At 39.6% G+C, this 15,425-nt stretch overlaps 1 protein-coding gene across 3 annotated transcripts in view; it reads left to right on the top strand.

Moving 5' to 3' along the window:
- Slc17a6 (solute carrier family 17 member 6) overlaps window positions 1-14,200 on the top strand; it is a 40,048-nt gene extending 25,848 nt beyond the window's left edge. For all 3 annotated transcript variants that reach the window (XM_005083219.4, XM_021234756.2, XM_021234757.2), the window contains 6 exons: window positions 1,385-1,527; window positions 4,715-4,864; window positions 9,192-9,324; window positions 10,562-10,672; window positions 11,011-11,138; window positions 12,128-14,200. In XM_005083219.4, the coding sequence (XP_005083276.1) occupies window positions 1,385-1,527; window positions 4,715-4,864; window positions 9,192-9,324; window positions 10,562-10,672; window positions 11,011-11,138; window positions 12,128-12,463 (1,001 nt within the window). In that variant the 3' untranslated portion in view covers window positions 12,464-14,200. The remainder of the gene's footprint in view (window positions 1-1,384; window positions 1,528-4,714; window positions 4,865-9,191; window positions 9,325-10,561; window positions 10,673-11,010; window positions 11,139-12,127) is intronic.
- Window positions 14,201-15,425: the final 1,225 nt, after the last annotated feature.

Here is a 15,425-nt window from a genome sequence, read left to right as displayed (position 1 = left end):
GATGCTAATCTTCCTCAAATTATAGAACTCTCAGTTAGCAGATGCTCACTGTGTGACTGACACCCACTGTTCTGTGAGACTGAAACAGCATCTACCCCCACCCCACCCCCAAAAAAGCTTATAGATGTTACTTTTCGCTGGACCTTGTAGTACACACTAAAATCCCAGCACTTAGGAGGCTGAGGCAGGAGCATTCTGATTTAGAAGTAAGGCTACAACATATAACATGACCCCGGCTCTGAAAACTTCAACCTTTCCATTTGTAGTGGAGGTCTGGAGTGACTGTGTTGCTAGTTGAATCCTACCATGCATGAACGACACAGTCAGGGTTTTAGTCTAGGAAAAATCCTGCCACATCTACATATATAAGAGATTCACACAACATCTGGCCCTCAAGTCACATTTGTTTCGTGTTCAGTAATTAAATGGAAGAGAGTACACCAGAAGCTCTGTACAGTGTTAAGGAAGATGTGTTAGAGGCTACATAGAGAAATGTGAAGTATTAGTGAGCTCAGCAGCATTTAGATTGTTCCCCAAGGGATGAAAGGAAGAGACTGAGAGACAAATGCAGTGCCTGGCAGTGGGGAAAAGCGTGATAAATCACCTGGAATTCCTCCTCCTGTTAACACGTACAGATTTACAATGCACAGCCGGAGTATGCGTCCATGGTGATGGTGATAAATTACGAAGAGGACTGGAAAGGAGAGAAAGTAGCTTACGGCCCAGAAACGTAACTTCTGTCAGTCCAAAAAAAAAAAAAAAAGTAATCAGCATAGTCTGAGCTGGGATGCAGTGTATAGTCACACCTTGTGAAGGGCTTCCATATTAGTTATGGAGGCCTGTGTTCATATAACATGATCATTTAATCTAGAGAACTCTTCTGTGTTTCACTTCAAAACAGTGTGTGACCTTTAGAAGTGCTAGACAGAGAGGGGAACAGACATTTCTCCCTCTCCGGAAATTTAAACCACTTTTTATACATTGAAGGTCAGCAAATAGGGAAAGGATTCACCTCTCACTCCATGGAATCCTCCCAAACAGATAATTTGGTCTCGTTTGTTGTTCTTCTGCTGTATCTAGCCTAGAGCAGCTCAGTAATGGGATATGAGATGAGTGACTGAACCCCCAACTCCCACCATTTAGCAGTTGCTTGTGAGTTTTCTGTATATCAGTGCTGCTTATCTAGAGACAAAAATATGAATCGGGGCATCAGCCTTTTGAGAAATCTGATGTCCAGAGCAGAGGACAGGGAGCAGAGGCTAAAGTCAGCTGCCCACACCACACCAAATTGCTCCCATTGAGATTATTGTATGTCTTCAGCCTTTGGCTGTTAACTGTGTTTCTGGGGACTGTCTTTGATCGCCTTGTGAACCTTTTCTTGCAGGAAGCTTTGGCATGGTCTGGTACATGTTCTGGCTTCTGGTGTCTTATGAGAGTCCTGCAAAGCACCCTACCATTACAGATGAAGAGCGTAGGTACATAGAAGAGAGCATTGGAGAGAGCGCAAACCTGTTAGGTGCAATGGAAGTAAGCATTTCATTATGGTGTCTATACTTAATTTGTACTGCTCATCTTACCATCCTGAATTAACTGTGTTACAGTTCCTTATCAAATAAAAGTAGTCTGGTGCCAATCTCTCTCTCTCTTCTCTCTCTCTCTCTCTCTCTCTCTCTCTCTCTCTCTCTCTCTCTCTTCTTCTTCTCTCTTCTTCTTCTCTCTCTCTCTCTCTCTCTCTCTCTCTCTCTCTCTCTCTCTCTCTCTCTCTTATCCATTCTCCCTGACCTCTCTCAGGAAGCTATCTTCTTTTTTTTTTCAAAGAAAAGCAAATGGGTTAGAGCAGTAGCTCTTAACCTGTGAGTTTTGACCCCTTTGACAAACCTCTATCTCCAAAAAAAAAAATCACATTATGGTATATAATGGTAGCAAAATTGCTGTTATGAAGTAGCAACAAACATAACCACAACATTAGGAACTGTATTAAAGGGTCACAGCCTTAGGAAGGTTGATAGCTAGTGGTTTAGAGCAACGGCATAGACTGACTTTCCACTCCCTATACCTCATCGCCTTTAAAAGCACTGTATCTTTCTTCTTACTAGGTTTCCTATGTTCCTGTCACTTCAAAATAAATTTTAAAATAAGATCAGATGTAGGTAGAACTTGCGTCTTAAGTTCTTTTGAACCAAATACTACATACAACAAAGCAGGCAGCATAGTCACAGATTGTTTTGTCAGACCACTGCTAACACAGTCAACAATGGTTCTCTGATGCCAACATCTGTATTGCCTCAGAAATCCATGGCCAGGGAGTACCCACAGAGGGCACCCAAAATATCCCATAGAGGACAGAGAGAGGGGGGGAGGGAGAGGGAGAGGGGAGAGGGAGAGGGAGGGAGGGAGGGAGAGAGAGAGAGAGAGAGAGAGAGAGAGAGAGAGAGAGAGAGAGAGAGAGAGAGAGAGAGAGAGAGAGAGAGAGAGAGAGAGAGAGAGAGAGAGAGAGAGAGGGAAGAGAGTACTAGAGACACCAGTCCAGTGTGCTTCTTAAAGCAGCCAAGAGTAATTTTTGGGTTCAAGTTGACAGGAGAATGGGATGTATTTTAACCAGCAACAAGGGGATCAGCAGACAGGGAGCATGGGAAGGTTTAAGGAATGTGTGTCAGGGATATGGTCCATTTTTTTTTCAGAGTTTGAGAGCAATAACCTGGTCCAAGAATGTTCAAGGCCTGGGTTTGAATTACAGCCTGCTGAAAAGGCATGCAGTACAGGTCACGGATGAAGGCTATGTTCCTTAGGACCCAGACGGGGGCCTAGACAGGTGAAAGCATAGGTGACATCTTGTCCTGTTTACTTTTATCTTTCTGGATAGTTTCATACTTTTATCCCGTGAATGTGTCATATTCTCTTCTGTAGAGATCTATAAAATGTAACACAATCAGCAGTAACTCACTGACACTGCCCAGTTCATGGTCACATTCAAATTTCTAATGCACAGTCCACCTAACACCTGTAAGAATCACAGTCTTCATAGTCATATGTAGGCACTTGCTCTGAGTGTGCAGCCAATGAAAAATCGCAAGTATGAGTTAAATCTTGTATGTTGTTCTCCAGTGAATAATTTTAAACATGATAGAAATACAGGAAAATGTAGAGATCAGATAGGGACATGTTGCTATCCTAACCACATTCCCAAAGTAACTAAACAAACAGCACATTGTCAGAATGCTTTACATCTGCTTGTAGTTCCCAGTGATTTTTAAACCATAAAGTAAGGTAGCTGGGGGCTGGGGAGATGACCCAGTGGTTAAGAAAGAGCACTGGCTATTCTTCCAGGGGACTAGGGTTCAATTCCCAGCACCTACAGGGCAGCTCTCAACAATCTGTAACTCTAGTTCCAGGGGATCTGACACCCTCTTCTGGGCTCTGTGGGCAGTGGGCACTCATGTGGTACACAGACAGCCATTAAGACAAAATATGCATATACACAAGATAAAGTAGATAAATGTTTTAAAAATTGATGCTTTTCTCTTCCTGTTGGGGATACGCTTTACCATATGAAGAATATAGTGTCAGGGAAGATAATCCCACTATAAACAAAGAAGTACTCTTCCAGTAGGAACAAGATGTTGTTGACTCTTACCTGTTCCACTAGCAGAGGTATCCTAATGCACACATTCCTGCATTTGACCATTTTTGTTTCTCTGTGAAGTATCTTCATCATTTATGACATACAGCTTACCAATTGGAGCTTATCAATCATGCTGTCACAAAATAAGTACTTACCAAAAGCTACAGTGTTTATTATACATTATCGGTAGATGTTTCTTACATGATTTATTACTATGCTACATTTGAAGTGATTTTTGAAAATCTAAGCACATACAGTTTAATACTAACACTTATGGGATTCAGCATTCAGGAATAATTACTAACTCTTTTGAGAAAGTCAGCTTCCTGTGTTGATCATTTTATCATGACAAGGACACGATAAAACTCTGAATGAGGTTATTTTAGGAGAGTATTTCTTTGGCAGCTATAGTTTGGGTTTTTATGATAAGGTAATTGAAAAGGTATTTGTGACTATGAAAAATAGTTTGAAGTCTAAAATGTTAAATGTATGAGGTTTAATATTGCAACCACAGCAATTTTGTTTTTATTTTAAAAAGACTTAAATGTCACAATTGGCTGGTAATGATGTACTGGGCTGTACCTGGTGACCTCCAACATCATAGGATATTTTGGGAACTTATATCACGGTGTCATAAAATGTATTGATCTCCACAAACTGTCAAGGGACTTTACAGGTAGATGATATCTTAGCTGACTTCAGAGAGGGTGGTCAACCACAGATACTTATTTTTCCTTTCTTGTCCAAGTACATTCATCTCTCAACATTTTAGATACCACAAAGCCACTGATTTGGCAATATTTTGCTGGGCAAAAACTGCTTTAAAATCTTAGACAGTAGAAGCCATGGTTTTGGAATTTATTTTCCATATACATGAATTTTGCATGCTTTAAAAGCTAGACTACTTAGTCAGAGGGGTAGACAGTTGTTTCCTTTTTTCCTCTAATGATTATTCACCGCCCAAGGTTAAGTGGGAAGCTGCCATTTACCATCCCATCTCACGCTCATGCTCCAGTCCAAGCACCTGAGAACAGAAAGCACTATGTTAAGTCTGGAAATGGTAAGACAGAGTAACGCTCTTTGAACTTTCAGAAATTCAAGACCCCGTGGAGGAAGTTTTTCACATCCATGCCTGTGTATGCGATAATTGTTGCAAACTTCTGTAGGAGTTGGACATTTTATTTGCTGCTCATCAGTCAACCAGCTTATTTTGAGGAAGTTTTTGGATTTGAAATCAGCAAGGTATGTACAAATTCACTTTTTAAAATACGAGATAACAGTCAGGCGTTGGTGGCACACACCTTTAATCCCAGCACTCGGGAGTCAGAGACTGGTGGATCTCTGTGAGTTTGAGGACAGCCTGGTCTGCAGAGCGAGTTCCAGTACAGCCTCCAAAACAATACAGAGAAACCTTATCTCGAAAAACAAAAAAATACGAGATAACATTTGTATTTAAGTGAATATTCTTTTCTTTAGCCAAAAATTTGTCTTTTAACCTTGATGATTTACTTCCAAGTAAGTGTGTGTGTGTGTATGTGTGTGAGTGTGTGTGTGTGTGTGTGTGTGTGTGTGTGTGTGTGTATCCTACTCTGATCTGTTGCCTGTTAGAAATATCTCTCTAGTTCTGGGGATCCAGGTGGAAAGAATCTCATATCTGCCTTCTGGTAGCTTATATCTTAATGGGTCTGAGCAACAATGCAGCCCTTTCCCTACAAACAAATACAACAGCCTTTAGTCAGAGGCAATTGAACTGCTAGAAAGAAAGGTAATCTATTATAATGGAATTGTGTTTTGGTTACTATCAACCCCTTCTCCTCCCATGTTCTCTGTCCATTTGAAAGACACACTTGGCAAATGAAAAAGCTGAAAATGTCCTTGCACTTTGTTCATCCAATTTAATCTAACAAGCATTTGTTGAGACTATTATAGGACACTTCCTACTATTCAGAAATATAACACTGCTTCCTTCTCTCTCCCAAAATTTGCAGCTTTGTAGTATAGACAAAAATCTCATGTTACCATTTCACACACACAGGGTGTGCAAGGTGTTTGTTTGTAGATACAGAAATAAATCCATTTCCAGATTTTCTATAAGGGAGAACTCAACTTTAAATGCTCCTTTTGCATAGGGATATGAAATTCTAGAAGTTTCTTTCATATTCATGAATAACCTCATCTGGTAGACCAGATGGATAGCTGTCATCATTTCTGTTTGACTGATGATAAAAAAAGAACTGAGAGTTACTATTGAATCACCTAAAGGTACACTAACTAGTTACACACTTAGGAATGTATACTACATTTCTGTTTTGATCCCATTTATAGTGTCACACATCAGGTGACCTGTACATCTAGTCACATACTTAGCTGGTCAGCGTTGAGTGCCAGCTCTGAGCTCTGTGTGCAGCTCTCTGCCGAGTCCTGAATCCATTTATCTTTCCTGGCAATGACTGTGCCATTTCTCCTTGTGTTCTTACATAAGTCTGGCTGGGCTTGTGCTATTCATATTGCATCTCTACTTGAAAGGCTATCTGAGAGCTAGGCTAGAGAAAGCCTGAGTCTGTCAGTTGCTGGCCTAAGAGCTCTTTTGAAGCAGTGGTTTCTAAGGAAACAGGTCCCCTCTCCCTGAGAAGAATGGCTGCTGTAGACCAGTCTCTTCTCCCTGGAGCGGATCAAACATTGCAGGGCAGCCTTGGGTGCTCTGAGAGTGTCACACCTCTCAACAAAGGCTGCTGGAGGTGCGAGTCCATTTTCATAATCTAGGACAAATGTGACACTCCGTGGCTATTAATAAAGCCAGGACTCGTGGGGGTGGGGAGAGGTGCCAACTGATGGTAATGAAATGATCTTCCTGGGCTTGTGTCTCCAATTAACTGAAAACACTTGAATAAAATCAGGGTAGTTCCCCAAAACTAAATGAACTTACACATGGGTTGATTAATTCGCTTGTTATTTTAAAGCTAAAGTTGCAGTTACATTCTCTGTGCAGCATGGTAAGCTGGTTAAAAAATGTTTTAAATTCTCCGACTTGAAAAAAAGCTGGAAGAGTTCATTCATGGTGGCTCTGGGACATCCAGCTGTGTCCAGGTCATGTGACTTTACTCCTAGGCTTCACAATGAAGTATTGACCTACAACTTGCTACTAATTTTTGAATAATTACCATCCTTGATCTTTATTCTGAATACGCTTACTTAGTTAAGACAAAATAAGTCCATTTGCATACTCACAGACATGCACACACTGCATACAGTATTATGTAGTTATATATAGAACCTAATGTATGCATACACGTAAGTAAACTATATTAGTTATCTCTCTCTCTCTTTCTCCCTCTCTTTCTCTCCTTTGTGTGTGTGTGTGTGTGTGTGTGTGTGTGTGTGTATTTATTTTGCAATGGTAGTATGTAAGTATTTTCAGCTCCTTTGAGAGTGGCAAATCACAGCAAAGTCAATTTTGGGATTTTAATGAGCACCTTTAAGCCTCAGAATACAGGTGCAAATCACATGAGAGGAGACATTTGTTCCCTTGAGCTCCTCAGCTGGAGAGGCTGTGCTTCCTGTTCTGCCTCCTGTCATGTCAAAACATGGTTCAGATAGAGTTGACCAAGAAGAGGGAAGAGTAGTGTCCGAGGGCCTGGGACTACTAAGAGTAGGTTGTAGACGATAAATAGCCACCTACTCTCATAAAACCTTAAAACAGTAAACAAACTAAAGACAATCTGAGAGGGGATAGATCAGCCAGATAATGTAGGCAGTAATTATTGACAAGTCACCAAAGCTGAGAAGATCTAGACGTGGGTAACTTTTGGGAAATTTTGCCCAAGAAACTAGAAAATTTTGTGCTTCCAAGCACCAAAGCTGGGACCAAAAGCTTATCTGTCAGCAGCCTCAAGCTATTAGCTCCTCTCAGTTTTGTTCCTGATTTTGCTGAAAGAGAAATAAGTGAATGTTTTTATCTTTGGTCTTCACTTATGCAAAGTGAAAAAAAAAAGTTCATTCAGATGGACAGTAGGTAGTGGAGGCTTCCCAGTGAAAGGCTTTTTTTCAGATGTAAAGCCTTTCCTGTGAAGAGGAAATGTCACTCTTAAGCAGGTAGTCTGCATTTGTAAGACAAAAGCATAACATGGGATTCTGAGAAAACCTTTCCATGTGCATTTCAGTGTGCGTCAGCATCTTCCTGATTTACAATGAATTTTGACATATATCTCTGGTGACTAAGAATAAAGGACCACTGTGCTTTTCCAACTTGTTATTCTCAAAACCAATATTTTCCATACACTCAATTTACCTTATATTTTTTTATTTATGTCATATTTACCGTGCTTGTGTGTGTGTGTGTGTGTGTGTGTGTGTGTGTGTGTGTGTGCATTTTGTAATGGTAAGCAAATAAGTATGCTTACACATAATATCTGATTTAAATTTCCTTTTCTTTCCCAGATGGCATAGTCACTGAGCATATGCACACTAAGAGCTCAGTCTTTGGACTTGGGTAGAACTGTTTAAAAATTGCCTTTTCAATCTCGATTTTTCTCATCCAATAATTATGAAAGCTCCCACCCTAAGTAGAAGAGAGAGCTCAACAGTTCGAACCTTGAATCTGTCTTGGAACACTTCCCTCTCTCAACTAGTCATGATCATAACCTTCACTTGTGAGCATGAATAATGTTCTGCTTGTCACTGTAAAATAAAAACAGAATCTGCACATCATACCTCCAACAACCCACTTGGAAGATGTGTTTAAACACAAACAATGTATCCCAAATTTTCCCTTGTGCTTCAAAAATATATACTCTAGTGAGGACCTCCATTCATGTAGCAATAGCCCATTTAAGTGTGTTGGTTTTTTTTTTCATATTCCCCCTCCATACCTAGGGAACTGTCTCTTGTTCATAGTTATTTCTTAAAAATGCCTGTTGAAAGCATGCTAGGTTTGGGATTGTCCTAATTTGTATGAAATCATTTTAGAGCCTGCATATCATGGTATAACAATGTGACTGTATTTGACTGCAAATGAGTCAAACTGAAGAATCCGTGTGAGATTTCCATAAATGAAGTCTGTGTTATGAAACTTAGAAGAGGTGTCTTAAAATGCATATGTGTAGTCTTTCACCTATTGTATAAAATGGAAAATTTAAATATGGCCTTTTTGAGGACCAGAGGCATCTTTTTCTCCCTGGATCTCTTCCTCTGGCTTCTTCCTCTCGTTAACAATGCATTTGTGCAAGCACACTCGAGGACACAGGATGGATAAACAAAGTGACTCACCCACTGATAAGATTCAGGAGGCTTGATTCATGAACTCAGAATGCGCTGAATCATAATGTAGCAATAAAAAAATTTTCTTCTTTAGGAATACAGAAAAAGGATCAAAGTAAATTTACTTAGCTTTCACGATTTGCTCTGCGGACATTACTGCTTACTCTAGGAGCATGAGCGAGCATTTGGAAACAGTGTTCTGCCTTCCTCGGCTCATAAGGCACAGATAAAGACACAGATAGGAAGCCAGGGTCACCCAATTGCCCACATCCTTTATTCACTCGTACTTCTCTCCCCCTCTGGCTTTTGTCAGGTTGGCATGTTATCTGCGGTCCCGCACCTTGTCATGACAATCATTGTGCCAATCGGAGGGCAAATTGCAGATTTTCTAAGAAGCAAGCAGATTCTTTCAACAACCACAGTGAGAAAGATCATGAATTGTGGTGGTAAGTGTGTGTGGAGTGGTAAGCATATGTTCCTGTTTGAGGGCCCGTGATCTACATACATGAATATGACTTACTATGTGTGCTAGACTACTGCGTGGCAGTTAGACATGTGCCTTCATTATTCATTTGAAATCATTTTCCCATGGCCAAGTTTTTCAACACTCATTATAAGACACCACTTAACAAAGTCATGTGTATATATTGTAACAAAACCTCTAGCCACTAAAACATCAGGTTAATGTGCACTTAAAAGTACATTATGAATGGTCCAATAATCTCTGGCATAAATTATTAGTGTTATGTCTTTCTGAGGTAGACTGTCCAAATTGGTATGAATGAGAAATGTTAGTAGTCTTAGTTTACTTGCAAAAGTTACACTATAATTTTGTACTATAATTTTAAAAGTTATAGTAATTTTATTGGGTTTAGTCTGACTTGGACACGTACAGGTTTTTTGCATACTAGAAGACACTATTTCCTTGTAGTCACCCACTGCCTCTATCCTTTACACTCTTTCTATGCCCTCTTCCACAATGATCCCTGACCATTTGAAGGTGTGTGTGTGTGTGCGCGTACATGCGTACGCACACTCAGTACATATGTTCTGCTTGGGGTTGAGAATTCTGTGGTTTATTATTCCCTATACCTTGGCTAGTTGTGGGTCTCTGGGTTCACCATTATCTGCTGTGAGCAGAAGCTTTCTCTAATGAGGGTTGAGAGATAAGTTAATATGTGGGTTTAAAGGTAAGACATTTGGAGTTGGCATAATATCTCGATTTAGCAACGTTAAAGTGGAAGTTCTCCCGTCAGGCCTGTGCCCTGTATAACCAATAATGGTGCCACTTATGGGTTTATCTTGCAGAGCAGGATGTGTCATTTCAGTAGTTGTTGATCCAATTCTGTTTTTGCCACTGTTGTGCTGGGAGAAGATGAGCAACCAGTCCATCCTACTCCTAACAGGAAGAGGGAGAGTCAGTTTTCTTAAAGACTCTGATTCCTAATAATTTGACCATAATCCAGTGGAAGGTCACACACCCAACAATTTATAGGCACCACTAGATAGGGTTTTTGTTTGTTTGGTTGTTTTTGTTTTTATTTTTTTTAAACAAGGACCCAACGGAGTGGGTAAGGAAGTGGGAGGGGTTCTGGGAAGATTTGGAGGATGAGATGACTAAGATCAAAATGCATTGAAAGAAATTCTCAAAAAAATAGTAATTTCCTGTGCTTGCCTCCAAAGGTTTTGGCATGGAAGCCACCCTGTTACTGGTTGTCGGCTACTCTCACACTAGAGGTGTGGCCATCTCCTTCTTGGTGCTTGCGGTAGGGTTCAGTGGATTTGCTATCTCTGGTAAGAGTCATCCTCTTTGTCTACATTACCTCTTGATCTTTGCTAATAATTATCTATGTGCTGGACAATGGTTATAACATTGTGAAACATCATTTAGAATTATGGTTGTTCACCCTTCCCCCCTACTGACTGTTTTTTTCTTTGTTGTGCTTGACCTATTTGTTAAGAGAATGTTTGCCAGTGAGCTGTAGTAAGCATTGGAAAAGAAAATGCACATCCTTTCTTTCTCTTGGATGTCCTTGAATGGAGCTATGAAAAGCACATGGTATACACCTAGTAACTTTTGGAAAGATCTGTACTTACACTGCCTTGAGCCAAAGTTTCTGTGCATGTTTCAGGCTTCAATGTTAACCACTTGGATATTGCTCCGAGATACGCCAGTATCTTAATGGGCATTTCAAATGGCGTTGGCACACTGTCGGGGATGGTCTGTCCTATCATTGTTGGCGCAATGACAAAGAACAAGGTATGAGCGAGAGTGGTCCCACTGTAGAAGATTCTCTCTTGTGGATGGGAAAGAGTTTTGGTGTTCTTGAAACGCTCTGTCCACTTCTAAGTAGGAAGAACAAATGAAGCCCATATGGATAGATCTCTATAGTATCTCCAGGAAGGTCTACCACTCCAACCATCCAGCAAGGTTTTTCTCAAGTCCTTCCAATAGTCATTCATTATTTATTTATTTAGAAGTGTTAAGCAGCAAAGCTAGGGCCTTATTTAAAAAAATATGCCTGTTTTTGATATTCCTGTTGTGACAAGAACATCACCCTCAAACCCCACAACCCTTTGTCCCTAGACTATCAAATAGACAAACAGCTTTCCCAGCTCTATTCATCAACCTCAGTCCAGCTTCCAAGGCAGTTTCATGGGGATCACTATTATTTAGCTGTCCTTATATGTCCATAGAGGGCTTCAAATTTGAGTTTTTACGGATGGAAATAAAGAAAATGAACGAGAAAGACAAATCAATGGAGAACTGGCTAAGATGGTGCATGTCTGTCACTCTAGCATTGAGGGGAGTCAGGAGAATCTCAGTTCAAGACCAACCTCAGTTACATAGTGAATGCCCCCAACCGAAAAAAAAAAGATGGAAAGCTAAAAATAATGATCAATAAGTGTAGAAGAGAATATTCTTGAACTCAGAAGACTAGAGATGTATGTAATATTTTATTTTCAAACTTTTATCTAAAGTTTTAAATAACGTAACAAATAGTTTTATTTCAAAGTGTTTGCATGACATGAATAACCCCCAAAATACTGCCTCATGAAAAGCATGATGGCAGAGCCTGTTCCCAGGGTGACTTTCCGGTTGTGGAGTTTGCATGTTCCCAGGGTGACTTTCCGGTTGTGGAGTTTGCATGTTCCCAGGGTGACTTTCCGGTTGTGGAGTTTGCATGTTCCCAGGGTGACTTTCCGGTTGTGGAGTTTGCCCTCACAGCCCTGCTTTCCTCACCACAGTCCCGCGAAGAGTGGCAATATGTCTTCCTCATCGCTGCGCTGGTCCACTATGGTGGAGTCATATTTTACGCCATATTTGCCTCAGGAGAGAAACAGCCGTGGGCAGACCCCGAGGAAACCAGTGAAGAGAAATGTGGCTTCATTCATGAAGACGAACTGGATGAAGAAACAGGGGACATCACTCAGAATTATATAAATTATGGCACCACCAAGTCTTATGGTGCCACCACACAGGAGAATGGAGGCTGGCCCAATGGCTGGGAGAAAAAGGAAGAATTTGTTCAGGAGGGAGCACAAGATGCATACACCTATAAGGACCAAGATGATTATTCATAACGAAGCTGGTTGCTGGATTCATTTCTAGTGTTATGATTAAATTAATTGTGATTGCACAAAATACTTTTAAAAAATGTGGTGTAAACGTGTAAACATATCAACCAAGCAAGTCTTGCTGTTTAAAAAAATATGAATTCCAAACAGGCCATGAGATTTCCATCAAGTGCAATCTGTGGAAGTTGTCATGTTATGTCATTTCCATTTGGGTCATTCATCCTTTGGTTTGTGATTTAGAGGTTTACTGTAGAAATAAGTACGTATTCTTTAGACCCATCACCACATTAGAGAGCACAACTAAAATAGTTGGCACATGCCATCCTACAGAAGTTAGGAAGGCAAAGCTACTTGATCATGCAAACTGCACTTATTTATTTATTACACTGGACTGCAAAATATCCCAGGGAAATCCTGTATACAGACATAGTAAGAATGGAAAACTGGCTAGATCGGGTATTGACAACAATTTTCATGTGTATATCATGGATTGGCTGTATCTTTTAATTGAAGAACTATATTGTATACTAGCAGCTAGCAACTCATACTGAATTGTTATTAGGAGTGCACAGTGTGTGATATTTTGTGATCTTCAAAACGCTTATCTTGCAGTGTTTTGTGAAATGCTTGGGCACAAACACTTATTTTTTATGAAAGAGAGCTCGTAAAGGGAGGAGTATGCTCCATGCTCTCCCATTCATTACCTGACAGTATCAAACCCTTCACATTTCAATAAAATTCAGCTTTCATGTAACATATCACATAACTTTTTTGCAAAAAAAATAACAAGAAATAGACTTCAATGTATTTTTATTACAACTTTGTACTGGTTGTAACTTACATTAGGAAAAATGATTGATATATCTATACATATATATAATCACAAAGAATCTAATAAAAATTTACTATGAAGCTGTAGCCCTTAAAATGCAATATTAACAACAAAATATATAGAAAATGATTTAGATAATCTTCCTTGATAACTAGAGGCTATATGAAACTCATGCCATAAAGCTATATATAATATAAAAAATAAACAATAGAGATTCTATATGTAGACAATTTTATTATCTAATGTCCCATTTAAGAGATATTTGTCTTGATGATATAGCACAAAATATATTGAAATTATATCTATATCCCTGTATATCTTATACATATCCACTCATACAAACATAACAAATACTTTTCACACAGAACCAAAAACAGCATACACCTAATGTTGGGTTAGGGGATTGCAATTTCTACTTTCATAGAATCATAGAATTTTAGATGGAAAAAAAGGCATTTTGCTCATCATTTCTTAATATGGAACTGCAACATTTGTGTACCAAGCAATAAGTGCAAAACATAAAACCTCCTGCTATTGTAAATTATCCCCATGTTGCTTGTGGTAGCAATGATTTCTTTCCTTCAAAAAAGTCAACATCAGAATTCTTTATAACGTTCTGCAATGATAAGAATGCATAACCCAATTTAATGCAAAATGTCGCCTGGTATGTTTATGTGTCTGTTGTGAGTATTTGATCTGTTCAGTGTCCTGTGCTCTTGACTGGAGACCCTGCTACTGCAAATATAAAACATGAAGTTTGTTTCTAAATGAAAACCACTCCTGACCTTAAGAAACTCTGCTTTGTGTTTCAAAGTACTATCATGTGACCATAACCTTCGCTGTGCTGAGTAAAAAGATGTGAACTGTCCTTTTGTTGCCGCAAAACAAGTGTTAATAAAATGTTCTATTTACCCTTTTGTAAAATCAGTACATTAATTTCGGTTTGAGTCAGTGTGCAGCTTTAAGGCGTATGTAGCTTACGGATGTTCTAATGAAACCAAATATAGGCTCTACAGTAAGAACCTTGCTGGAGAGTCCCTTGGGTTTTAATACTCTTCCTTAGATGGGGAGGCCTGACTCTATAGGGAGAGTTAAAGCTGAGAAATACGTCTCTGAGTCAAACTCTATCTTTCCATGACTGTGTCATCATAACTGCTGCTAAATTTAAGCAAAGTTTGGAAACAAACTTCAGCTTGTCAGCTCAACGCTGCCACCTCATTCTTATTGCCCACATAGCCTAGACTAGATACAGCCAGTCATTTATAGTGACTGTCACTGGTGTTATGTAAACCTACAGTCACTCTCCAAAGTAGGCGTCCAATTATTCCAAGTGTAGAAATTTTTAAAAAGAACCTTGGAAAGCCCAATTTTGCCAAGATAAAATAAAACAATAATATTAAATGTGTTAGTCAAACTATTTAGAGGTGAGCAAGACAGCTGATGGAATGCAGTCAGACCCCAGAGTCTCCATTTTACAGGTGTGAAAACAGAAGCCGGTACTGTGATTCCTAACCTATATAGAACCTGGTGGCGGTGGGGTAGGAGTGGGGGAACTGGAGAGATGGCTCAGTGCCTAAGAATACACTTTGCTTTTCCAGAAGACCAGAGTGCTGTTCTGGGCACCCATGTTGGGTCGCTCACAATCTCCTGTAACTTGAGCTCCACCTAGGGGATGTGGCAGCCTCTTCTGGAATCTGTACGCCCTGCACTCTCAAGTCAGGCAGCCTCTCACTTCCATTTTCCTCTTCATGCATTCTTTTTTTTCTTTCTGTATTTTAATCATCATAGCATACATATGTGCTCATGGTACAGAATAGATCCAGCATAGGTAATATCCCTTTAGTCCTATATCATGTCAATTTTCTTTACAAAATTTTTCTAATCAAAAAAAAAAAAAAAAGAAAAGACTTTCTGGTTGTGCTTCTATTTATAAGTAAGAAATCATGCCTATGGTAGTACTTAGCTTCCTGAAGATTCTGCACAATAGAATCTAGACTTGGCCACCAAGAGAACTTTCTTTTAACTTTAAAGTTCATTTATTCTTATTTTTACTACAAATATATTGCCGGGCCAGAAGCTTCCATAGGTAAAAGTCATTGCTAAAAGCAACTGCTTAAGCCTGTAAATCCCAGATCT

Source organism: Mesocricetus auratus, unplaced genomic scaffold (genome assembly GCF_017639785.1).
Source record: "Mesocricetus auratus isolate SY011 unplaced genomic scaffold, BCM_Maur_2.0 Super-Scaffold_100030, whole genome shotgun sequence".
NCBI classification, from domain to species: domain Eukaryota; kingdom Metazoa; phylum Chordata; class Mammalia; order Rodentia; family Cricetidae; genus Mesocricetus; species Mesocricetus auratus.
The sequence above is the reverse complement of the archived record's forward strand: the minus strand, read 5'-3'. Positions and strand labels throughout refer to the sequence as shown.